Source organism: Colletotrichum higginsianum, chromosome 5 (genome assembly GCF_001672515.1).
Source record: "Colletotrichum higginsianum IMI 349063 chromosome 5, whole genome shotgun sequence".
Classification (NCBI taxonomy): Eukaryota; Fungi; Ascomycota; class Sordariomycetes; order Glomerellales; family Glomerellaceae; genus Colletotrichum; species Colletotrichum higginsianum.
Genome location: NC_030958.1, coordinates 700,293 through 725,123, shown reverse-complemented (window position 1 = coordinate 725,123; position 24,831 = coordinate 700,293). Strand labels below are relative to the sequence as shown.

At 50.4% G+C, this 24,831-nt stretch overlaps 8 protein-coding genes across 8 annotated transcripts; 3 read left to right on the top strand and 5 right to left on the bottom strand.

Annotated features, from left to right (window-relative positions):
• Positions 1–6,704: 6,704 nt before the first annotated feature.
• On the bottom strand, positions 6,705–7,484 carry CH63R_07167 (uncharacterized protein; the record flags this gene model as incomplete). The annotated part of the gene is made up of 2 exons (XM_018302142.1): positions 6,705–7,236; positions 7,480–7,484. The coding sequence occupies 2 exons, from the start codon at positions 7,482–7,484 to the stop codon at positions 6,705–6,707; spliced, it is 537 nt and encodes a 178-aa protein (XP_018156920.1).
• Positions 7,485–7,564: 80 nt separating this feature from the next.
• On the bottom strand, positions 7,565–9,311 carry CH63R_07166 (Cytochrome P450; the record flags this gene model as incomplete). The annotated part of the gene is made up of 3 exons (XM_018302141.1): positions 7,565–7,884; positions 7,952–8,070; positions 8,131–9,311. The coding sequence occupies 3 exons, from the start codon at positions 9,309–9,311 to the stop codon at positions 7,565–7,567; spliced, it is 1,620 nt and encodes a 539-aa protein (XP_018156919.1).
• Positions 9,312–9,957: 646 nt separating this feature from the next.
• On the bottom strand, positions 9,958–11,790 carry CH63R_07165 (Fungal specific transcription factor; the record flags this gene model as incomplete). The annotated part of the gene is made up of 3 exons (XM_018302140.1): positions 9,958–10,962; positions 11,035–11,286; positions 11,350–11,790. 3 exons carry the CDS (start codon positions 11,788–11,790, stop codon positions 9,958–9,960), a joined length of 1,698 nt encoding a protein of 565 aa, XP_018156918.1.
• A 2,368-nt stretch (positions 11,791–14,158) lies between these two features.
• Positions 14,159–15,019, top strand: CH63R_07164 (Esterase/lipase; the record flags this gene model as incomplete). The annotated part of the gene is made up of 1 exon (XM_018302139.1): positions 14,159–15,019. The coding sequence occupies one exon, from the start codon at positions 14,159–14,161 to the stop codon at positions 15,017–15,019; it is 861 nt and encodes a 286-aa protein (XP_018156917.1).
• An 82-nt stretch (positions 15,020–15,101) lies between these two features.
• Positions 15,102–16,452, bottom strand: CH63R_07163 (Amidohydrolase; the record flags this gene model as incomplete). The annotated part of the gene is made up of 2 exons (XM_018302138.1): positions 15,102–15,725; positions 15,787–16,452. The coding sequence occupies 2 exons, from the start codon at positions 16,450–16,452 to the stop codon at positions 15,102–15,104; spliced, it is 1,290 nt and encodes a 429-aa protein (XP_018156916.1).
• Positions 16,453–17,467: 1,015 nt separating this feature from the next.
• CH63R_07162 (Phosphotransferase) lies at positions 17,468–18,850 on the bottom strand (the record flags this gene model as incomplete). Its single annotated transcript, XM_018302137.1, has 1 exon — positions 17,468–18,850. The coding sequence occupies one exon, from the start codon at positions 18,848–18,850 to the stop codon at positions 17,468–17,470; it is 1,383 nt and encodes a 460-aa protein (XP_018156915.1).
• Positions 18,851–19,434: 584 nt separating this feature from the next.
• Positions 19,435–20,664, top strand: CH63R_07161 (Mitochondrial chaperone; the record flags this gene model as incomplete). The annotated part of the gene is made up of 1 exon (XM_018302136.1): positions 19,435–20,664. The coding sequence occupies one exon, from the start codon at positions 19,435–19,437 to the stop codon at positions 20,662–20,664; it is 1,230 nt and encodes a 409-aa protein (XP_018156914.1).
• Positions 20,665–22,676: 2,012 nt separating this feature from the next.
• Positions 22,677–23,978, top strand: CH63R_07160 (Integral membrane protein; the record flags this gene model as incomplete). The annotated part of the gene is made up of 3 exons (XM_018302135.1): positions 22,677–23,404; positions 23,496–23,557; positions 23,632–23,978. 3 exons carry the CDS (start codon positions 22,677–22,679, stop codon positions 23,976–23,978), a joined length of 1,137 nt encoding a protein of 378 aa, XP_018156913.1.
• Between the last annotated feature and the right edge of the window lie 853 nt (positions 23,979–24,831).

Here is a 24,831-nt window from a genome sequence, read left to right as displayed (position 1 = left end):
AGATCTTAAATATACACCAGACTAGTTATATATTAAAAATACTAGAAAAATATAATAAAAAGGATATACCTTTTAGAGATAGCCCTGTTAATCCTAATTTAAAATTAAGGAAAAATAATAACCAGGCTTCTACAGAGGAAATAAAAACCTATCAACAACAGATAGGATCCTTATTATATGCTAGCTTAAAAACTAGACCAGACATAACCTACCCTGTTAATCTATGTGCTAGATATATGAGTAATCCTTCACAGGAGCACTTTTTAGCTCTAGATTATATATGGGGATATTTAAATAAATATCCTAGCCTTGGATTAGTTATTAACTGTAATATAGACCTACAGATAATAGGTTTTACAGATTCTAACTGGGCTGGAGATTTAGACGATAGAATGTCTACTTCTGGTTATATATTTAACTTTGGTTATTATAACCCTATAAGCTGGAACTCTATAAAACAGAAAACTATAGCATTATCTACCTGTGAGGCTGAATATATGGCTTTAACAGAAGCAGTAAAAGAAGCTCTATATCTATATAATTCTTATAACTATATTTATAAGGAATTAAAGCTTCCTTTTACTCTTAATAAACCTATTATATTAATAGATAATGAAGCAGCACAAAGAGTTGCAGAAAATCCAGAGCTACATAAAAAGGCTAAGCATATAGACATAAAATACCATTTTTCTAGATTTAATATATATAATAATAACGTCTCTTTATTTCACGTACATACTAGAAATAATATAGCAGATATATTTACTAAGCCTGTAAATATAGAAGTAATAAGATACTTTAAGGAGACTATAAACCTTAATAATAAGGGGTTTTTACCTAAAGATAATAAAGATATAAAAATAAATAAATTAAAAGAACTAGAAAACCTAGTATATATAGTAACAACCTATATAAAGGAAAATAACTTACTTAGAAATTCCTAAGCACTCTGGAAAGAATTTCCTAAGTACCCTGGAAAGAAATTCCTAAGTACCCTAGAAAGAAAAATTCTAGAAATACTACTATATATGTACTATACTATTAAGTTCTATTAGGTTTCCCCTTATATACTTTTTCTCTAAATATAGAGTTTTTTAACTTATAAAATACTACTATATAACTATTTTTCTCTTATAAAGAGTTTTTTTTTTTTTTTTTTTTTTACTATAATAGGACTTTTCTCTTCTTAAAAAGAGTTTTTTATCCTATAACTGACTTTATCTCTTATAACCTATATAATATAATGTAAGCTTTCTATAAAACTATAGTAACCTTAAGGGGGTAACTAAGAATAAAGAAGCTTATTAATAAAAATACCTATATGCTTAATTGCATATATCTCTATAACTAAAAGAGATATAAGTAAACGGTTTTTATATTTAGAATCCTTATAATTTTAGCTATAGATTAGTGTATTATTTATCTGTATACCTTGTATATAAGGATTTACAGGCATACTAGTCTACATATAGACTAGTAAGGCATTCCAGTCCAACCCTTCATACCAAGGACTTCAACCCTTCATACCAGATAAATACACTATACTATAAGCGTATTTTTACATATAATAACCTATAATAACATGTAATAATATAGATTAATAATCTAGGATTTTATCCCTTAGGCAAGAAGTATAAATAAAGGGAATTTCCCTTCTATTTTACCTTAGACTTTAGACCTGATGCATACAAGCAATATACAACCTTTCTGCCTACACCTTATCTTATTCTTATATAAGATATCCTATCTTATCTCTTCTGCCCTATTCTTATTGTATATACTTATTAAATCCTCTAATAATAAGGCCCCCCCTAATATTAGTAATACTTAATAAGAGTCCTCTATATAGGAGAAATATAATACTTTTAAAACTACTTTAGAGAGTAGTAGTACTCTAGCCTATAGTTAGGCTAGTAGTATTTACTATAGCTAAAGTAGGAGTATATATTAGAATTAATAATAATAATTTTAAGTAATTAGTAAACTTTATAGCTCTATTAAGAGTCTTACTATAGTAGTATAAGTAATATAGAGTACTTAAGTCTAATAATAATAATAATAAATTAAAATTAATTACTAGTAGTAAATTTATAAAGTTACTCTTTTTTATACTTATTAATAGTAGGAAGTAGCTCTATTAGCTTAGTAAGAAGAGAATTTTTAATAGTAGTAATTAGTAGCTTAATAAAGTATACTACTACTACTACAACTACTACAATTAGAGTAAGTACTATTATAGTAGTAGGTTTTTTTAAATAGGTAATATAAGTAATATAAGTAGTATAAGTAGTATAAGTAGTTAGGGTAATTAGGGTAGTTAGGGTAATTAGGGTAATTAGAGTAATACTAGTACTTATAAATATTTTTACTTTTATATTTATAAGGGAAGTTTTATTAATAGGAGACTATATAATAAAGACTTCTTATACTATAGTACTAACTACTCTATATAGATTTAACTTATATATATATAAGAGGTAAACCCCCCTTTAAAGGGTTAAAAGTAAAACCCTCTTATATTCCTAAACTTATTAAGGAATCTTATTTTTATCTAACTCTTTCCTATATACACTATACTTTAACTTAATATGTATACTATTATTAGAGCCCTATTGTACATATAGGGCTTAGGGCTCTATTTTTCCTATAGAGTAAGGTACCTAGCAACTAATTAAGTCTCTGCAAAATAGTATTCCTACAGTTAGAATTAAACTAATTATCTGCGCGCAGAGTATATAGATACTACTAGACACTTACTATTGCATTATGTAAGTATCTTTACTTTTATAAGTTATATAATATAATAACTTTTTAAAAAGCTAGCCTAGCTAGCCTTAAGTTAATTTATTAAAAACTAAGGAGTTTTCAAAAATAATTATTTTGCACAACTTTTGTAGGACTACCTCTATTTGTAGGCTCTTATTAGTTAGTTCAGTTAGATGTTAGTAGTAGCGAAATTTCGCTAGAGTTAGTATTCCTAAATAGGTTAGAGACTAGCAAAATACCAGATGAGGGCTGGCAATTTACCTGCTACTGTGTTTGGCGGCGTGATCCTGCAGTTCGGGAACTCAACAGGAAGGGGGTGTGCCGTAAATGTGATGCAGCATGAAAGCCTACTGTCAATCATTCGTTCATCCGGGGAGTGCCCCTTTCAAACACCTACATGGTATATTGACCACCATGACTATCTTTTCAGGTACGAATGGACCTCACTTTTCCTGTGTCTGAAAGATGCTTCTCTTTTGCTCCAAAACCGCTGACTTTGTACTTGCTATAGAGAAATAAGGTTAGAATTTGTAGGCAATGGTTTTAATTGGCAAATCCCACTCTTGGCGAACAAGAAGAGGTCCATTCGCACCCGGTGGGATATAGATCGCTGAGCCTAATCTGACGATGGCTGCTTACTAACACGAGCCGGGTCTCAGCCATTCTGCGTTGCTCACTAAGCCACCAAGCCGGCGTCTTTGTGAACATATCGCATTTTCAAACACAACATTAAGGATCGAGCAAACACCCATGCGAAGCTCGATTAGAAAAAGCATCAAGACTTTTGTACTTTGGTCTGTTATCATACTGACGGTAGCACTCGGCGCTGCGGCTAAGAGATGCACAGGAATCTGCGCAGGATGTCGCAATCAACACTATCTGTGACTATACGCATGAGACAGTTCATCGTATTCGCCGCATTCTCCTTCTTGTTTCCGGCGCCTACTGCGTGTTACGAGGCTTACGAGGGCAATGATGGAACCCCCTCTAATACCATGGCGATTGTGAGTGCCCTCGATCCGGGGTTGGTCATCACTGAGCTCATTTATTGACGAAGGCGGTCCTTGAAGAGCCTCGGACCTTCATATTCAAGCGCCGGAAAAGTCCATCATGGCGCCAGGCGAATACCTCTCGCGTCTCAGAGTAAGCTTTCTCCCTGTGCAGGCCGCTTTGTGTCCTTAACGCGACACAGGCTTCACCATCCTGAACATAGACGACTCGAGTCTTGGCAATCCTCACTGGGACCCAAGTCTGTCGAGTGCCCTCTTCAATACCGAGTGAGGCATTCCTCCTTGAGACAACTCCAATGCCTCATGCTGACTTCAAGGAGGTTTGTGGTTTGCGAAAGAGTCGAACCTGAGTATTTCATGCACGCAAAAATCAAAAACCCTGGTCCGTCAAACAGTTCAGCCGCCAAGAGTAGCAAAGTTCACATCCTACAAGACGCGCTGCCGGATACTCTCCAAGAGCTGAGGGACATCGCCGAGACTTGGGCACAAGACTCTATCAAATTTGCAGTCGTGGCTGTTCCGACGTATTTCAGCGAAGATGATCGCAACGCCGTCAGACAAGCTGGGGCTTCCATCGGCTTGGACGTAATCCGGATAGTAAATACATCCACCGCTGCCGGGATTGCGTACGGCATAGACAAGTCGGACGACTTTCTTCATGTTGTCTTTCTTGAGCTGGGAAGAGAAAACTTTGAGGTGTCAGTCGTCGAAGTTGACATGGGAGTTTTCGACCATCGTGCCACAGTCAGCGACCTCGAACTCGGTAAGAAGATAGGGGGCCTGGTTGAGAACCAGAAGGCTAGAGGAAATAGCCACTTTCGCGCGGATGAGACGAGCCTACTTGAGCAGACGTTAGTTTCTGTCGAGAGGGCCATTCAAGAGGCCAATCTTACCAAGACGGATATCGCTCACGTCGTGGTCACGGGCGAGTACACGCGAGCTCGAGAGTTTCGGGATATGCTGGAACCCTTTTTCAACGGGAAACGGCTTAAGTCAACATACCCACTTTTGGAACACCCCCTCATTTGGAACACCCAGAATGAAGCTATCCCCAACATCACCACCATCTTCAATTAATTATTGACTAGGCCTAGATGCCACCACAATACAGCTTTCAGCTTCACTAGGGGTATCAGAGTCGCTGGATTCATCTGTGATATCCTCTTTTTCGCCAGCCTCAATCTGAGCCTTCTGGATGTCCTCAATATTGGCGAACTTGGTGTTTGGGTCGATCTGGACTGTCCTTCTTTTCCTTGCTGCAGTATTGGTGACTTGGGCCTGCAGGAGCTCCAGCTTATGCTGGGCAGTAGCCAGCTCATAGGCCTGCTCGCTGAAGCCTTTTTTCACCTTCCGGAATAGAAGGCGTTGAGTGAAGGCATCATTCTCTAGCTCTGTGAATAGCTTCAACTGCCCAGCCAGATCCTTCATCTTCCTTGGCGTCGACCACACTACTGCAGACGACGCAGATGCCCATCCTTCAGCTTCCTTGCCTTCCTTGCCTCCAGACTGCCCTTTGCTGACCTGATCTGAAGATGCTGATGGCTTTGGTGTTGTTGGGAGTAGGAGGGAGCTCATCAGAGGCTTCGCCATAGAGACAGGCCATAACCCTGTCCATTTCCAACCACTTCTGATGTTCTGCATCGTCATACCTGCAGTACGAGCCTTCTGATAACAGCCTATAAAGTTCCTCTTGCCTACAATAGTAGAGTCATTCCACTGACTAAGGTATCCAAGCTCCTTCCTATAGGCTGCCTTTACAGGGCTGAAGACTGACTGGTCAAGTGGCTGGAGCACATGGGAGGTATGTGGTGGTAGGAACAATAGATGGATGTTATTAATATAGCAGAGCCACATAAAGTCCGTCGTTGTGTGACTCCCATGGCCATCAACAACCAGCAGTCTGGCCTCCTCCTTGCCCTCCTGGCCCTCCTTGCCCTGGGAGGCAGTCTGAGGGATAGTCTGAGGGATGAAGACCTTCTGCAGCCATTCAACTGCAGTGTCGTCTGTAGTCCATCCATTCTCTGTTGCAGTGAACTGCCATCCTTCATAAGGGCCAAGGTCTAGAGGAAACCACTGCTGCTGGACTGTCTTGCCCTTATATATAATGAGGGGATCAAGGGCATGGCCCAGGGCAGAGATGCATTCGATGATGGATACCCATGCCCTTGATCCAGGCTGTTTCTTGCGTACAGACTTCGTCTCAGACATGCCCAGCACCAGCCCATTAGATCCCTGGCCCTCAAGGATACCAGTCTCATCCATGTTGTATCTATTGGATGGTTTAATGCCCTTGACCTCTGGTATGGCGAGGAGTTTGAACCAGTCCCTGATAACCTCAGTAGATGCTCCATTAACACGTCTAGAGTCAATAAGGCGACTTCTCTGGACCTTGATAGATGGGTTTCTCTTTAGAAAGGCATGGATCCAGCCCTTTCCTATAGGCTCCTTGTCCCCCATAGCACAGAGGATTCGTTCTGCGAATGCCCTCACTTGTTGATGGGTTGGGGCAACACCAAGGGCATGCTGGATTCGCACCCATTCAGCCAACTTAGCCTCCTGGTCAGGGGAAAGCCTCTGAAGGTCTGAAAATGCTGCTGCCCTTGCCTGGGTGCCTGTGAGACGGTTGTGGAGGGTGGTAATTGGGATGCCATATTCGCGGGCTGCCTTCCTTAGGCTTTGGCCGTCTGAAACAGCCTGGATTGCCTGATTGACTTCATACTCGGTATACTGGGCCATAAGGCAGGAATAAAGGTCCTCTGAAAAAATGAGGTTATTTGCATAAGGTATGAAATTGTTGTGATAGTTCGAAGTTGGAGGAAGTAGGAGGCTGGTGGTGGGGTTGAGGCATTTTTAGGTGTTCCAAATGAGGGGGTGTTCCAAAAGTGGGTATGTTGACTTACTACCTTGAACGATCGAGGCGATTCAAGACTAGTACCGGAGAACCTGGATCATGACGAAGCCGTCACCTTCGGCGCCGCCGTCCTCGCCGACGTCCTTGCCGGACACGAGAGACACTCGGACATCCTCGGAAGGTTCTCTCTGCAGCCGCGAACGCTGAGCGTCGAGACCGTCGGCGGCGAGGCGTTGCGCGTGTTTCAGCGGTGGACAATGCTGCCAGCCAGCAAGACTTTCCACCTCACCACGACGGTAGACGGCCAGACGGCAGTCGTCGTCTCGGTCTTCCAAGGCGAGGTTCCCGAGGTCAGGAAGAACGACGAGGTGGTCAGCCTGAGGCTGGATTGTGTTCCGCCTGCGCCCCGCGGCATTCCCAAAGTTACGCTGGTGCTTGACATGTACTCGGATGACGTGGGGAATCTCAAGCTCAATGCTACCGCGCACCTCGTAGGAGCGAATGAGGATTGCCGAGATGGTGCCACGGCCGTCCTGCACGATTTCTCGGCGGTCGACTCCATCACCAGCGAAGAGTTCGAACTTGAGGCAGCGTATGTCTACGACAGAACTGGGAGTGAGTTGCCTGGGGTTTGCGTTAATCGCCAAAGTCGGCTTGACCAGCACTACATCACAGCAGAGGTGTTTTAAGAAACCGGAAGAGCTACCTCAGAGCAACTAGATGGGTCATCCTTGGTTTCCCAAACGGTTCTCTTTTCTTGTTGTCAATATTGGGTGGTCCGACGTTGCGATCTAGCCCATCATCCCTCGCTACGACTGGGGCCAACCACACTCACTACCCTTTGACACATACCTCATTGCCTTGCATTTTGCATCCCATTGCCACAACTAAGTTTGTCCGGCTTACTACATGAAAATCTCGGCGTGATCCCAGAAAATCAGTGCTCAACCTCGGTTTCCAGCGATTTCCTCAGCGCCACCTCATTGCGTGGGGTGAAGGTGACCTTGTAATGCCCGGGCGTGATGATCAAGTTCGTCAAGTCGGCAGCTCCGGTGACGGGGTCCGAGTCGATCTTGGTGGCCGAAGACAGCTCGAAGCTGGCCAGCATACGGAGGAACGTGATGTACAGCTCGCGGTTGGCCAGCATCGTCCCGGCACACATGCGGTAGCCCATCCCGTAGGTGAACATGGGGGCCTCGGGGTTCTCCAGCCAGCGCTCGGGGCGGAAGACCTCGGGGTCGTGCCACAGCTCGTTGTCTGCCAAATCGAAGTCAGTATCGGTAGTTTTTCTCCTCGGAAGGAATTTGTCAGCGAGGGGACTGACCCATGTTACAAGCCCAAGAGTTGAGAAAGACGACTGTGCCCTTGGGGATAAGCTTCCCCTCGTACACAAAGTCTTTGTTAGTTGCTCGAGGCAGCGAAAGCCGGAGGACGGTAAAGTATCTATTGTAAACCACAGTCAGTGGATCGTGCTAGGTTCACCACCACACGGGACTCGCGTACCTCAAGCACTCTCGCACTAGGGCGCGGACATAGGGGATGGTCTGGTCGTCGTGCGCGTCGCACAGAGGGTTCGACTCGTCGTAGGCCTCCCGGATGGCGTTGAAAGCTTTCCGCTGGATCTCGGGATGCGTAGCCAGGAACCCAATGCCCCACGTCGACACTGCGGTAAACGTCTCGAACCCGGCCGAGAGCATCGTCAGGCTGATGGAGGTCAGCTCGACCTTGTTGAGCTTCGCCTCCTCGTCGAGCATGACGTTGGCCTGGATGCAGGGCTCGTGCGTCCCGTTCCGGATCTTCTCCTCGAGGTCGCCGTTCAGCTTGGACAGATACCTGTCCCGCCGGGATCTCATTTCCACCGCGTGGCGTTTTCCGGCCGAGAAAGGGTTGAGCCGCAACAGGGGAATATAATCCTGCATGTTGTCGGTGACGCTTCTGGTGCGGCTGATCTCACCTTCGACCGTGGTGATCTCCTTGAAGAGTCCGTCGTCGTGGCTGGGGAATCGCATGCCCCAGTTGAGCGTGACTGCCAGGGAAAGACTAAGTCTCTGGACGAGGGGCAAGGGGTCTACTGCGACACTTCCTGCCTTGCCGTAGGTGAGTGCGTCTTTGAGGAAGTCTCTCGTCTCCAGGTCCAGATGAGGGATGTACGTCTCAATGGAGGGTCGGTTGAGGGCGGACGCTGCACCCTTTCTCCGTCTCTTGAGAGACTCATTGTACGGCGACGTGCCTATGGTTGTTCCGGCAGTATTTGCAACGATCTTTCTGGCGTCAGCAATGATGGCACTTGACGAAGACAAGAGGATGACTCCAACCTTGTGGAAAGTGTACAACTCAGGGCGAGACGCAGTCGCTTGCGAGTTGTTCCCGAACATGACCCTGGCGGCAGCAGCGGTATTGACAACCAAGACTGGCAGGTTACCTAGCTGAACCTCGTATACCGGACCATACTCTTTCGCCCATTCCCGGTACTTCTGGGAGGCATTCCCTCTGAGTTGATATAAGTTGCCGATGAGGGGAAGTCCCTGGGGACCGTGCCAACCGGACAGACGAGCCTTCGAGCGGACTATTTCGTTCACAATGAAGTAAACCAGAGCAGAAATGACAAGAAACTTGGAGAGAAACGCGATTGGGTGTTGGGTTGCCTCGTGTGATAGACCGTGGATCAGTTCGGCGACAAGCATGTTGGCGATGGGCAAGCGTGGCAAGGGATTGAAACTTGTTCATAGGTTGGCCATTCCCTCCCGAGTTCGACTGCTGCTCTCAATCATTTATAATGAAAGACGATTCATTGGGCGGAACCCGCACTCGACCCTCGAGTTCCCCCGCGTTTTGGCTAACGTTTGCAATCGCGGTCCGCGGGGCGAGGAGAGCCTCGATCTATCTCCGCGTCGGAATTTCACTTCCACATTCCGCTCTCAGGTTCCGCGGACTCCGACCCTATGACGTTGATTACATGTGAGTAGAGTTTTCAATGTGAGAAAGAGGGAAGAATCTTCCTAATCGTATGGCATTGTAATGAAGCATTGATCACACTAACTTCAGGACTGGAGAGGAGAGATTGGTCGTCATCAAGCAGCCTACGCGGACTGGCCCTTCACCATCACCCGCAGAGTCTCTTGAATGAGCCCTGCAAGGTACCCACATCAATAGAATGCGGTATTCTCTCATTGAATTTATAAACGATGTGGAATATATTGGAATAAGTCGTTTCATTGCTTGCGGTCTCAATTTGCGCGGCTGAGAACTCTGGATCGCGGTGTCATTTGAGACCTCTCAGAGCGTTCATGACGATAGTCAGCACCAATCGTATGGTCCCACGAGCGTTTTTCACAACATGTCTACAAACAAATGCGAAACATCCATCGCAGAAGTGTTCAGATCCGGCACGAGAAAATTGTCCTGCGAGTCCTGGACAGACTCGAGCACTTCCTCTCCTACGCCGAGAGCTGGCAAGGAAGAGGCAAAGTCGCCTCCACTATCCATCGCATTGAAGAAGTCGTTCAACTCCTGCGCCATCTGCGCCTCACTGAACGGCTCGTCCGAGTTTGGTTCCCACGAAGCCATCTCCGGATCGCGCAAGTCGCCGTCGGCTGCCGTCTGCGCATTCTGCGGCGAGACATCGATGCCGCCGCCGGACGACGTGGGCGGTGTCGCGAGGGCGTGGCACGATGCGCTGGCCTCCCTCGCCTCTCTGGGCCGTGGAGCGTTCAGCCCCAGCCCCCGCCAGACAAGCCGCAGGTCGCCGATCCTCCTCCAGAGACGGCTCGATACGTACGACCTGGCGCTGAGGCCACGGATCAGGTCCAGGGCGACGTGGAACTCGTCGCGGACGGACGGGCCATGCTCCGCCGGCGCGAGGGCGACGACCAAGAAGATAACGCCGAGCGCGGAGACCAGGAAATGATTGAAGCACATCTGCTGGTTCTGATAGATATCCGTGGACTTGTTGAGGGAGTCCAGCTTCTGGATCGTGTCCTTTGCGAGGTTGATGAGCAGCTGCACTTTGGACTTGTTGGCCTTGAGGCTGGATGTCGAGTGGAGGAACGGTTGAAGGAGGAGGATCTTCATCTGGTTGGCCCTCAAGTGAAGAAGAAGCTGAAGTCGCTGCACGCTCCTGGGCGCCGGTTTTGGACTGGCGACCCCTTGACTTGGGTGAAGTCGGAGATCCGACGGGAGGTCCTCGCACCACTGATCTATCCTGTAGAGGAGATATGAGACTTCGTCGTCCCGGATGGCGCCGGTCGCTCGAGCAGAGTTGTAAGAGGTGGCCCAGACTTTGTCGCCTATGCGACTGTATTCGACCATGGCTCTAAGGTAGGGAACATCTTGGTCCTATAGGGGATCATAATCAGTCTCTGGAGCTGTGCACATCATCACATAGCAAAAGTGGCGAGTGACACTCACAGGTTCGGGCAACTGCTGGTCGACATCGAAATTGTGCATCACAAACGGAAGACCGGCGCCAAATCCCCACCGGCGGTCTAACGTGTAAACGCACCAAAACAACCTCATGGCCATCCTGCGGCTTGCAGCGTCCTTGAAAGTCTTGTTCACCGTGGCAGATTGGTGAAGACCCATCTCCAAACACCACCGGGCAACGATGCCCACGAGTCTCCATGCTTGCAAATCATCACCCGTCATAAAGCTATAGACCGCCTTGTAGAGTGTCAGCTAAAACAGAACTAGGATGTCTCACGTCCCGGAGGGGGGTTTCTTTACCAGCAATATAAACAACATGGTAGATTTGGTGTTCGCTGCCTCCCACAGCCTGTCGTTCGACGACTTCCTCACATCGAGGAAGAGAGACTTTCCAAGCTGGCTGGAGCCCCCGGCCTCGACGGTCAAGGCTGCCGACAACACCATCTTAACCAGGCCCAGATCTTGGGGGTCAATGATGGTTGGGCCCGGAATCGCGGCAAAAGCGAAGCCAAGGCGCGAGCCACTGCTCATTGCATGATACAGTCCCCGAACCTGTGTTATGAGCCGTTGTATGTCTAGGAAAGGGTACTGTATGCCTATCTCTTCCTCGTAGACGTTGCATAGGCGCACGGCCTCTTCCTCGTTGATGAGCCAGAGAGGGTCTATCGACCCGACATCCAAGCCGAACGCGGTCTGGATGGAGGGAGAAGGAGGTCGAGTTGGGTTGACGGACCCAGGCATCCCACCGGAGTCCAGGTCGGACGTTCCAATTCCTCGTGCGCGAAGATGGTTTCGAGCAAGGCTGATGTTGAAGGTGTAGCTAGCTGATGGCTGGCAGTCGTTCTCCTCGGCGGACGATGCCGCATCAGCACCAACTGGGTTCGGCAGCAGCGCCGGGTCCACCAGTTCACTATTGATTTGAGGGATGGAGGACTCTGCCGTGAGACCAAGGCGGACCTCTGATTGCAAGGGACTTGGATGCGATTCCGACGGTTGTTGAGATTGCCGACGCAACAAGTCCAGCCCTCCTTGCAGAGAAGCGACTTGATCCCTGAGAGTCTGAAGGGCTTGTGATTCGTTATCACTAAGGGTGTCAGTGATGGCACCATCGAGGGGGTCTTTGCCATTAGGCGCCAACTCACGCGCTGTTCCCCTGATCCTTCCGAGGTTTCTTCGAGACAGGGTAAGCGCCTTGTGTTGTTAGCCATTGACGAAGATGGAGGAGATCGAGGACCCCCACAAGTCAAAGCCTGACGTGAGCAGCGTAAACAGGGGCTCTTCCCATTGCACTTGCTCTTTCTTTTCCTGCATTCAAAACTGTGTTCAGATGCGGACGTCAGTGTTGAGACTGGCAATGCTGGCACCCTCCCCCCCAAGCGGGTCTTACCAGGCTTTGGAGATGTACTTCCCACGGGTTGTCCGCGGCCTGGGGGTAGTAGGCGGAATTCCGCTCTGGGACCTGGGAGAGTTGGCTCTCGGCCCTGCTGCCCTTGCATGGGAACTCGGAGAATCTGGAGAATCCATGTTCTGCGCAGCAATGACGAGGAAATGGTTGGGTCCCCACGTGCTTCAGTCTCGTTCCGCTCTTCGGGTTCGTTGCTTGCAACCTCCTCCTTTGAGCGAACCTTTGGAATGATAATCGAACGATAAAAGGGCGAGAGAGCCAGGGCGGAATGAGCGAGGAAAAAGATTCCGGGGAAGTTTGGGGGGGTTGGCCAAGTGCGATCCCCGCGACCCCGCAACTTTAACCCCGGCAGTTGAGTGGGGAGAAGAGCTGTCTGAGTCTCCAAGGCCGGCGCCACATCCGATTGAATACCCCCAGATGCCTAGGGTAGTTGATATTTGACTAATGAAGATGTCATTGTTTAAGGGAGAGATCCCATTAGACAATTCATTTAGTCCCCGGTCATGTGGTCTTTCGCTAAAAGTGGAGGCTGTCGTACACACAACTACGCCGATCCGGCCCGGCTTGCGGAACAAAGGAGTCCGCAATTTTCCCAGGCTCAATCCCAGATATAAAGGCCGTTGTTTTTATCTGACTTGAGGAAACCGTTATGTCTGATCGATACGGGTCTGGAGTTTTCTTACCTACGAGCAATGGGTAGGGGAGAGAGGCATTATCAACTGGCTTGTGACGGCTCGGACGGAATTCGGAATGTGCTTTCCGACATTGGTCTATCCAAAGCTCAAGTGGAATCAGAAGCTCCTAGTTTGTCACTAACGCACACGGTGGTATGGCATTGTTACGACTGGGAACTATTACTTCAGATTGGACCCAAAAGGTCAAGCAAGAGGGTCGAGGGGATTTAGTAGTCACGTTTACCGTAGACAACCTTCTTTGATGACCATTCCGTTGCACTGCACGGTTTGTATGAGGTTTTCATTTTGCCTGCACTGCTGTCACTATTCAACGTTTTCAATGCTTTAGGAGGACTTGACATACCAAAGAAAAGAAACTCCAATCGTCGGACTCGTGCCTTCCAAGAGTCTATAAAGGCATGAGACAAGAATGGATTCAGCATCGAATCCTGTTTGGGCCACAAATGGGTTCTAAGCTCTTGACAATGGGTAGAAGCCGAGAATGAGCATTCAATCTACAGAGACGACAAATGATTCAAGACGGCCGAAAGACACAGATCGCAAAGGCACGTTAAAGCCTCGAGAAAAGGCATGTTCAACTGGTCCAACCAGATGGGCAAAATAAGAGTCGAATGCGCGGAAAACTGGTAAACACCTTCCCAGTGTTCTGCTATGAGCCCCATCTGACCATCGTTATCTCCCCCTTTTTAGGCCACACGAACCTTTGAGAATTTCACGTTTGAAGCTTCGCCCGATTCCAAGCCTCATCGCTACTCACCCCCTCCCTCCCCCATTACTTTTGTGGTTCTCGGGTCGTGATGGTGGTAATTCGGTCATCGGAACAAAGACAACCGAGAAACAGCTAAAAGTGCGCAATCGTTGCGGTCAAAAGCACGCTTCCTGTACACGTTGCCGTAAACTCCCCTTTCAACAACACGCGGCGGGGGACACTTGGAGCTCTTCGAACAAACAAAATCTGCAACACCGAACTCTGCATCACGGCTCCAAACAGAATTTACTCGACTCCAAGATGAGCCTCTCGACAGCTTTCGCGGCCGACTCCGCCTGGCCGCTATGGGACAGCGAGCCCGTCGACGGAGCCTTTGAAATCGATCTCCCGGGGGGCACCATCGACCAGGGAGTCGTCACAAAAGTGTCCCGGCCATGGCTGTTCGGCTACAAGCCGACGACGACCCCGAACGGGCGCGCCGTGCTCGTCCTCGGCGGCGGCGGATACGTGCAGCTCATGGTGGGCCGCGAGGGGGTCGCCGTCGCCCGCTGGCTCGCCGCCCTCGGCTTCGAAGCCTTCGTCCTTGTCCACCGCTTCCCGACCGCCGAGACGGGCCCTTCGTCCCCGGTGGACGACGCCAGACAGGCCCTGCGCCTGATCAAGGAGAAGGGTGCCGGCCCGCGGGGCCTGGCGCTGTGCGGTCTGTCCTCCGGCGGCCACCTCGCTTCGGCCCTGCTGGCCGAGTATCCGTCCTCGTGGGCGTTGACCGCCGGCGCGCCAGTCCCGAAGCCGGAATTTGCCATCCTCGGGTACGGGCCGATCTCGACGAACGCCAAGGGCCACACCATCGTGCCGAACAAGGCTCCTCTGGACCCGCCGGCCAAGCAGGAACTGTACGATATCGTCATCCCCGACCAGCAGATCGCGCGGCCGGCGCCCCCGGCTTTCATCGTCTACTCTGCGACTGACCCCATCGTCCCGGTGGTGAACGCGTACCGTCTGGCGCAGGGCCTCCAGGCTGCCGAGGGCTCAGTTGAGCTGCACGTCTTTGCGGATGCGCCACATGGGTTCGCTCTGGATACCAAGGACTTGCCCGTCTCCAAGTGGCCTTCTTTGGCCGAGGCTTGGTTGGAACAAAAGGGTTACCTGAAGGTTGAATAATGCAGGGGAACCAAACTCGCAATACAATAATGAACTGCTTTGTCAAGGAAAGGCCGAAGTAATCCTCTATAACCATGGCATATTACAACTTCTTCCTGAAGAACGTGAGAGCAGCCACACAGAGAGCATCAATGCCCGTCTGCAACGTAGGCTGTATGACAGGCGCAAATCTGGCCGTGTGGTTTGCTGGGATCTCCTCTAATCTCCCTTCCTTCAGTTTCTGATCCCACAGCCCTTCTTCAATCCCGCCCCAGTGCCAGAAAGCACACGGCTTGCCCTGCGACGTCGCGAGGACCGAGAAGTCCTCCGAGATCGTAGTCGCCGTGATGTTCGCGTCAAAGTCGCTCCCAAAATGCTCCCTGAAGCCAGCTGCCAGCGTCGTCGTCATCGACTCGTCGTTCACGGTGACGGGCAGATGCCGCGTCATCTTGAACACCGGCGCGGCCGTCGCGCCGCTCGCTTCGCACTCGGCTTCCACGACTCGTCTGATCGAGGCCAGGAGCTTCTCGCGCGTCTCCGGCCGCACGCTGCGGATGTCGAGGCCGATTTCCGCTGAGTCTGCAATGACGTTCTCCGTCTGGCCGGCATGCAGACTGCCGACTGTGATGACGGAGATGTCGCTCGGGTTGATTTCCCTGCTGACGATTGACTGAAGACGCACCACCACATGGGCCGCCATCACTGCAGGGTCGACTGTTCGATGGGGCTATGAGTGCCAGTCAGCCTTCATATTATCGGAGAACAAACATGGTGCCCAGAATACTCACTTGCGAACCGTGACCACCAAGACCTGACAGCGTAATCTTCATGCTATCCGCTCCGGCCATGATTGTCCCCGCCTTTGACCCTACGCTACCCGCCCGCATCGCCATGACATGTTGGCCAAGCACAAAGTCCGGCACGGGGATCTTGTGCTTGTCATAGAGTCCATCATCTACCATGGCCTTTGCTCCCGTACCACGCTCCTCCGCAGGCTGGAACAGCACAACCAGCGTGCCGCTCCACTCCTGCTTCAGCTTGACCAGCCGCTCGGCGGCCGCAATGAGACACGCCATGTGCATATCGTGCCCACAGGCGTGCATCACAGGCCGCATGATGCCTTCAGCGTCAAGCATGGTGACCGTACTGGCGTATGGAAGACCGGTGGCCTCCTTGATCGGGAGCGCATCTATGTCAGCGCGCAGGAGAATGGTATTACCTGGGCCGTTCTCGAGGACGCCGACGAGGCCGTGCCCGCCGATGTCGGTGGTGATATCGAAGGCTTGGAGCTGCGATAGTTGCTCTGCAACAGTTTTGGCAGTCTGAGCCTCAAGGTTGGAGAGTTCAGGGTATGTGTGGAAGTGCTTGTAAAGTGTCTCATATTTGGCCGTGTCTACGGGTGCAGCAGCGAGCAGGTCGGCTATGCTGGCAGTTGTCGTAGAGTTTCCGTCCATAATGCGATGCCTCTATGAAAGAAAGCCCAAGATCTGTCTTGTATCAGTTGTAAGAAATGTTTTCGTTGTTGGTGGATGGAACGTTGAAAGAGGGAAGTTGGGAGCATTCGGCGGCCTCGACAGGTGGATATTTTCGGCTTCTGAACCGGCGCGGAATGCGAGCCGAAGTCATGATGACTCACCCTATCAACCTCTCATCCTCTTTTTGAAACTGACCGTGGCCAACCCGGTTGTATGAGATAGTGACAGGCAAGATTCAAAATTCGGAACGATAGTTATGGAAGATGGGCAGTGTCACTCAATACTTGGCAAGCAACGCGAGATTCAAGAGTTTGATCTGCCATGTTTCATAGAAGGCCGAATAACCATGACTGCCCTACTGTGTGACCACAGCAATGCCATTGAAATGTATCAGAGTTGGCGCCGTCAAAGTATAACACAGATACAGTAAACCAAATCACACATCTTCTGGTACAATGGCCAACTAACGCTTAAGCTGTGATGAGCACTTCTGGGTTGTGTGGAGGCCGAGAGGGGATGCCATTTTTAGTTCGCATTAACATTGCGACTGTTAGAAGCCTGCCATCGAGTGCCAGTTGACGCTGCTTCCAATTCAATACTGACGTGTATTTTCAAGCTTAATTCTGGATTTTCAATCAGACTCGCAATTTCAAACCAAAGGTGGGGTTTATTGATCAGTTCGTCCTTGGCAAAAATGGCGTCATGACAGTCATCTAACCTTGTCACTCATGCACTTTCTGTTCGCCTTGTCTATTTTGCCCCAGATCAACCCAGTAAGAATATGCAGCTTGACGCTGAAGTTTCTTCCATGGCGAGAGGTCGGCGTTTTCGAGAACACGGTTCGAACAACTGGAGCTACAGCGCGAAACCGCCCCTGTAAACGACGTTTCCAATCATACTTGTGTGTCAAAGATTGTTTACTTGAATCAGCAAGCATGATTTCCTGATCTACTTCTCTCTTCCAGTGCTTAAACCTTCACCTGAACATCAAAGTCTAATGTCCCTTCACTTCGCTCTTCAACCAATTCCTCCAACCATCGTCTGAAAGTATATGACGCACTCTGGCTTCAAGCCATTCCGTGTTCCCCCAAAAGCCCCACGACGCCTGGAAACGACACCAGTCGACGAGAGCAGTCTCCCAATGTCGCACGAACGTGGCCCAGTCGTAGTCTGCAGGGCCTTTTCCTAACGGCTTCTGGTCGATAAGCGTCTCCCGGTACTTCTCTAGCAAAGCTCTTTCGCCGTCTCCCATGGGAAGCTGGTCGGGAATATCCTCGTGGTGCGTCAGCATCTCAACAGGAACTGAGCAAGTGAACAGCTTTGCGATGTCACAGCCACCGACTCCGATCCCGGCGTACTGGAAGTCGAAGAAGGCTACTTTGTCGCCAGACTGGGTCGTGAAGAGGTTCTCGGACTTAACGTCGCCGTGGATGTATGTCTCGAATGGCCTACCCGAGGGTGTCAGGAACTCGGCCACCATTTCGGCAGTCGAGTGTGATGAGCCGTCGACAGGGTTGCAAAAGGCGGACGACCACTCCGAGTACTCGTCTCTGCACAACGACCCGTATTCTTTCCTTCGTGTTGCGAGATATGTGTAACCACCGTTCAGCCACAACTTGGGGTCGGCGGCTCCGTTGCCGGCCTCCCTCCGTGTCGCCTCCTCGAGCGGTGGCAGCACGAACCGGCCAAGGTCGTCCGGTAGAGAAGCCCAAGAGCTGCCGTGATACTTGGCCAACCAATCCAGCGCAGCGTGCACCTGACGACGGTTAAGCACTAGTCTTTTCTCTCCCGCGACTGGGAATTGCGGCCTAAGGTCGGTGATGATGGTCGCCGTGAGCCCTTGCAACTCATCCGCCCGTGGCCTCCCCTTCATGTCCAGGGTCGAGGCGAGGCACTTGGCGACCGCGACATCTTCGGCCAAGCGCGGCGCGACTTCTTGGTAGAAGTACTGCTCGACCTCATAGCTCAGCATCTTCCGCAGGTGGCCCTCGTCCTTCCCCTTGGCGCGGGGCGGTGAGATGAGCTTAATGATGAGGCGGTATGTGCCGTCTGGTTCTTGCCGGATCGCGGGCGATGTTTTGATTGATGTGACCGCCCCGTTCGTGTCGGCGACCCTAGCGACGATGGCGCATATGTGTCCGTAGCCGGCCCAGAGGGTCTGTAGCTCGGTTAGGGAGACGAGCTCAAGCCCCAGCCAGGCAAGCATGACCTCGGCAACGCGCCGGGGTTCCTTGAGAGACGTCATAGTGAGAGAGAATGCCGCTGCTGCAAGAACAAATTGGCCCGAGTTGAATTTGAGGTCCGGCGAAGAGGTGTGGGCGATGAGTTGGGTGAAGTTGGATGAGAGTTGCTGAGATTGAATGAGCGCCGAGGCCATTTCGAGAATGTTTCCTCGGTGGGTCCGGTGACTTCACACACTCTCTCTCGCTCTCACTCTTTCTCACTCAGTCTCTGTGACGACCCTCAGTCATGTGCAACAGCGGAAGAAAAATTCTGAAGGATGGAAGCGGATTTTTTGAGGATTTCAATCGGGAGAGTAAATCAGCTGACCCTAAACAATGGCTGAAAATGAAAATAAGCAATCATTCATCCAACGTATCATGCAGGCCATGGCTTGGTCTTACTCTTTCAATGATGATGTCCGAGAGCGCCAGCTGTTGCCATCCGTGAGAGGCTTCCTGCTCCGTCTTCAACGAACGTCATCGGGAAATCTCCTCACGACGTGAAAGGCCAACGAGACGAAGCTCTTCAATCAAACAGCGCAGTACCGTGCAGTCAGTCGGTCTCTTCTGCCCGTTACGATTCTTTGGCCATCAGGGTACCTTGTGGCCCCACCCTGTGAGATCGCCACTCAAAGCAGGACAGAGACGTTCAATTTGAGACACCACAACTTTCGTACCACCACCACCAGCTCCAACTCTCTTGAAGTGTCGTGTGAGGGGTCCCTGAAGTTTTGCAATAATGGGAAGAACTCAGCCTTCAGTCGGACAACCGCCGGCGGCATTCCGCAAGGCTGCGCGCGCCAAGAAGGCCAAGGTCACCCTCAATCAACTCATTCCGTCACTACTTCCCACGCATCCAAGAGCTCGTCGAGGAGTCGACGGCGCGGAACTCATTATCGAACCAAAACCCATAACCATAACTCAAGGATCAGTGGCTTCAAGCAACCCGCCCAATCAAACCTACTCCAACAACTCGCCGCCTCGCATCCGGCTTCAAGTGGCCGATACCCTCACAGCTGCCCACTCGCTGTTGGGCAGGGATTCGGTCCCGGATAGACCCGCGGACCTGAGCAACAAGGAGGCCAGAGTTGCCATTTTAAATATGGCGTCACCACTTACACCGGGTGGTGGCTTCGTCAACGGGGCCAGCAGCCAGGAAGAATCTCTATGTATGCGCACCACTTTGTTACCGTCCCTGAAAGACGAATACTACCGTCTGCCGGAACTCGGTGCTGTCTACACGCCAGACGTTTTGGTCTTCAGAGACGATGACTCGGACGAAGTTCTGGAGAAGAAGGATCGCTGGTTCGTCGACTGCATCAGTGCCGCGATGCTACGGAACCCCGAAACTGAACGGGACGAGGCGTCAGGATTCAGCTACTACGTTCATGAAAAAGACCGCCAGCTCATTCTGGAGAAGATGAAGGTTGTGTTGCGAGTCTGTCAGATGAAGGGCGTCAAGAAGATCGTCCTCGGCGCCTGGGGCTGCGGTGCATACGGCAACCCGGTGGCCGAGGTCGCCAAAGCCTGGAGGAAGGCCCTCGTCTTGAGAACCGACACGAAAGGAAAGAAGAAAGGAACCAAGGAGACATGGGAAGGAATAGAAGAGGTGGTGTTCGCCATCAAGGACTCTGGTATGGCTGATGCTTTCGAGGAAGCCTTCGGCAAGGGTATCGAGCGAGACGAGCCGGACGAAACGAGCGACGAAGAAGAGGAGGAATTGGATGTGGGCGAGAGAAACAAGGCGGAGCTTCAGGCCAGGATCGGCGAGCTGAAGCAGCGTATCGATGCGACATCCAACCCGCAACTAAAGCAAGGACTTGACGCGATCCTCGCAGGACTGATAAGCCAGTTGGCTTTGGATAGTACGGGAGAAGGCGGTGGCAGCGACGAAGACGACAGCGAGCAGATTGACGAGGAGGAGGAGGATGACGAGGATGAGGATGACGAAGGAGGTTCTAGAATATAGATACACACAGACTTGTGGCCAGAAAGATCCCTCACAAGTCCGATATTGGCGTGTCTTCACTGAGAGCCATCGTCATATCCAGATGCGAAATTCATGTGCCTTAGACCTTGGACACTTCGAGTTGAAAGGAAGCAAAAATTCTGTCGAAATGGCGCGGAAGCGAAGCACATCAAGCGACTCAGCGGATCTTGCATTCCGACCTTGTCCCAACGGACGCCGAGTTCAGTTCCACCGCATCATGGCCTGATACGCGCATGAACACCGTTGGACCGTTCCAGAAACATGGTCAGTCACCTCATGAGACAGGGTGTCTTTAAACCAGGGCCAGGATATCATGGCAGCATTTTACAATATCGATGATCTAGAAATGCTGAAGCGTACCTAAGCCGACCATCGAAGATTGGCTCGTATATTTTTTGTCACTTTGGACATCACTTTTGACATCACTCTAACCGGAGTTCCAGTAGTTCTATGCGTCCCCAACAACATAATGTCACAACTCACACGAAGACGAACTAGGGGGGCGGTTGGCTTCGCAAATGTCAACCCAAACTGGCTGTCCCGGGGGGGAAGGGTTTCCCACGTTCCCCGACCCCTACCACAGATTTAAACCCCAGAAGTGTCGAATCGGCAACGGCTATGGCAGAGCCGCTCATAATTGGCAGTTTCTCATGGGTGGCTGTAATTTTCTGTACCATGCTGCATGGCTTCATGCTCTTTTAACTTCGCCCGGGATGTCCTCAATGGTGTTGCTATTCCCCATCTGGGCCAACCCGGAAACGGCAGGCCGTGTCGTCAAGCGCAGTCGGGCGAGCAAACAGCGAAGGAGATCCCAGAAAGGCACAACCCGGTTCCCCGAATGATTGGCTCGTTGGTTCTTCGCCTGGAGTTCAGCAGGGCATCTTGCCTGCAGTTGATGCGTTGGAAGCAAACAATGCTCCCCATATGGAAGTCCGTCATTTCCTAGATATGTATTTCGAAGAACTTCAACGCATTTCAGGACTGTGCACCTGTAATATGTGCGTCTTGTTCCTCCAAGCGCCCCTTTCTTCAACCTAATGCGCTGATTACTGACGTCAAGGATGTCAATACCTTGTCGAAGACTAAGAGACTTGAAGCTAGAGGGTTCGTGCCGGCCTCTTTGCCGCTTGAAGCATGACCCCTGCATATATCATGCAGCCAACTTCAGGGGATGTGTGTGGCTTGCAGACCCGACCCGTTCTACGGTTGTGCAACCCGCGGAATGATTCCAGAAACAAAACCCAACCACCCATCTACTTGAGTAGAAGAAAGTTCTCTATCATCGAGTTCGAACGCATGAGACTAGCCGAAGAAGAGTGGCACAAAATGGAACTACTTTTGGTCTTCAATGACATAGTGCTGGATGCGATAAGCACAAAAAACGAACCAGTCCTGTACAGGCTGGCATGGTTGCTTTTGTTTGCTTCCAACGCCCGTACAGGGGGGTAAGTGGCTGCAATAAGAAAATTTCCATCACATGTCTGTTTCCAAGATTCTTCTCGTTCTGGATATCGGCAAGAAGAGAGACGAGTCCGCAGAACTCCCCCACACTTGTCTTCCCATTTCCTAGGTGGTCTACTACCTCGAACCGCCTGACACTATCAAGCGCCACCCATCCATCCGACATTCGAGGTTTCTCTCGGCACAATGCCGACAAGTAGGAAATATTTCCACCGACGAGGGTCCTTTGGAGGCGAACTGCCGCGCCGCACTCCTGCTCTTGTGTGCTCAAAGTCTCTTGGGGTACATCCACCTCGCTGGCTCTACCCCTTTGAAAGCATGCGGAACCGGTTCTTTGGATCGAAGGAAGGAGTTCCATGTATATGTAGGAGCGTGTTCGTGCATTCTTTGTCCCCGCACGGAGCTCAGTCTTGTGAGACACAGATGCCACTTCATCGACCTTAGGCCACTTCAAGTCTTTGACGACTTTTTATTCACTCGACAGCGCCCCCCCCTCGTCCGAGGAACGTTACTCTTCACACAAAATTTCGATGCCTCCAGATGAGAGTGTCGGTCCAATCTGGCTCGGTGTGTCATCAAGTCTACTGGTCGCCCTCCTCGTCACCACCGCCCTTCGTCTATGGGCTCGCGCCGGACGCCGGAATCTGGGATGGGACGACTACACCATTGCTGCCGCGGCCCTTTCGGCGACAGTAAGGTATGCTTTCGGCGTCATGCAGCTGCCTCATGGCAACGGGAGACACCGCGTGTACTTGACCAATCACGAGTACATGATGATCAACATGTATGGGTGGTGGGGGCAGTTGTTCCACTTCACATCGATGGCTTTCTTGAAGGTGTCTCTAGCTCTGTTGATTCTCCGGATCAAGAGCAACAGGACCCTCAAGATCTTGTTGTATGCTGTCATTGTGGGCTCACTGATCATCAACTTTGGGGTCGTCATTATCCTGTTGGCTGAGTGCCGTCCAGCAGGATTCTGGAGGGGTAAAGATTCCGACTGCTGGCCCAACACGATTCGAATCTATGCAATATGGGTTTCCATAGGTACGATTTGCCCCCTTACCCGCGCCTTGACACCATTTCCCGTTCAAAAGAGACTCAGTCTTTCCTACCTCGCATTGCTGACGGACCTGGTGGTAGCGTACTCCGTTGTGACAGACTTTTTCTGTTCTCTCCTTCCCCTCACAGTAGTCTGGAAGGTGAAAATAGCTTTACAGAGAAAGATTATGATTACCGGCTTGATGAGTCTAGGCCTTGTGTGAGAAACCCGAGTTCTTCGATGTTTGAGCCAGATAGTCCTGGGTGCGCGAATGGATTTGGCCTCTTCTCAGAGCTAACAATCAATGTAGCGCAACATCCTTCGGCATCGTACGTGCCAAATCTCTAGGCGTGTCCGAAGCCGATCTTAGTTGTAAGTTGGTGGCATTCATTTTTAGTTCAGTCGCTTCAGAAGCAAGCACGCACTACTAACTCAAGTCATCACAGGGGATTTCTGTATCACTGCCATCTGGTCCAACCTCGAACTGTTTCTCGGAATATCCGCCGCAAACATAGCCCTCTCGCGAGCTGTGTACACTTATTTCTTTTCACCAAGCAGCGAGTCGAGACCGTCGGACCACTCCGGCCCGTCTAGCAATGGTTATTTTCACAGTGGACTACGATCAGACCGTTTCGAAATTCCAGCCACAATGGTTAGCTCAGGCCGACGGCGTGGCTCGGCGACAAGGAGTTCAAATAGCGATATCCCTTTGGAGCCTGGGATTCAGAAGAAGACGGAGTTCTGGTGGAGAGAAGACGGGAGCCCGCAGAGAACGCCAGAATCAGTGCAGTGATTGCGTGTTATCTAGCAAATTGAATATGAAGCTATAGATAAGAGATCAGGATATCTTGAGTTTACACGCTGTGTTTGGTTTCTTTCCGCGAGAAGAGAAAACACATTGAGCCGAAGTTTTGACGCAAAAGCTGGGCTTATTACCACCAGCAGATGTAAGACATGGTAGAGATATCAGTCGGTCAGTTGGGCTTAGATCACTCGTCTTTGAAGGCATCCGGTTTGTACGGGAAACAACAAGGGTCATTGACCTGTTAGCAGGACTTTGCTCCGGCCGGCCGCGCTCTCGATAAGCATCGGAAACCTGGGCGGAGCCCGTGCAATACACAATCACCCAGTAAATCATCGATCTATGTGACATCGATATAATAGACCGTTTGCACGTTGGAGCAAAAGCCAGCCTATTTCCGGAGAAGACAGGGATCAGTGTTTCGGTCCGGCCTCGGCCGCCTGGGGGTTCGAGCCAAGACAGAGGTCGTCCGGAATGGTTGCTGGTAACTGATTGACCAACCGATTCTAGAGAGGAAGACGATGGACATCCAGTTCTACGTGCGGGGAATCACGGATGAGACAACCTGTTTGGGCACGCTTCATGTCGACCCCTGAACACCGTCAACATCACGCAGCACCTTGTCTGACGCACAGTTCCACAAGTGTCTGCAGAGAATTTGTGGGTATTATCACGCTCAAATCCACCGGGCCCCAAGGCGGACGGGAACTGGTTCGATCTCCTGACAGCTATATATGCCCCCCAGACCACTTTCTTATCTCTCTTTCTTGACTCATCTTCGACGCGTAAACAGCATCGTATGTGACTTCGACGAAATTCCACACTACTCCAAGGAGAGACCCGA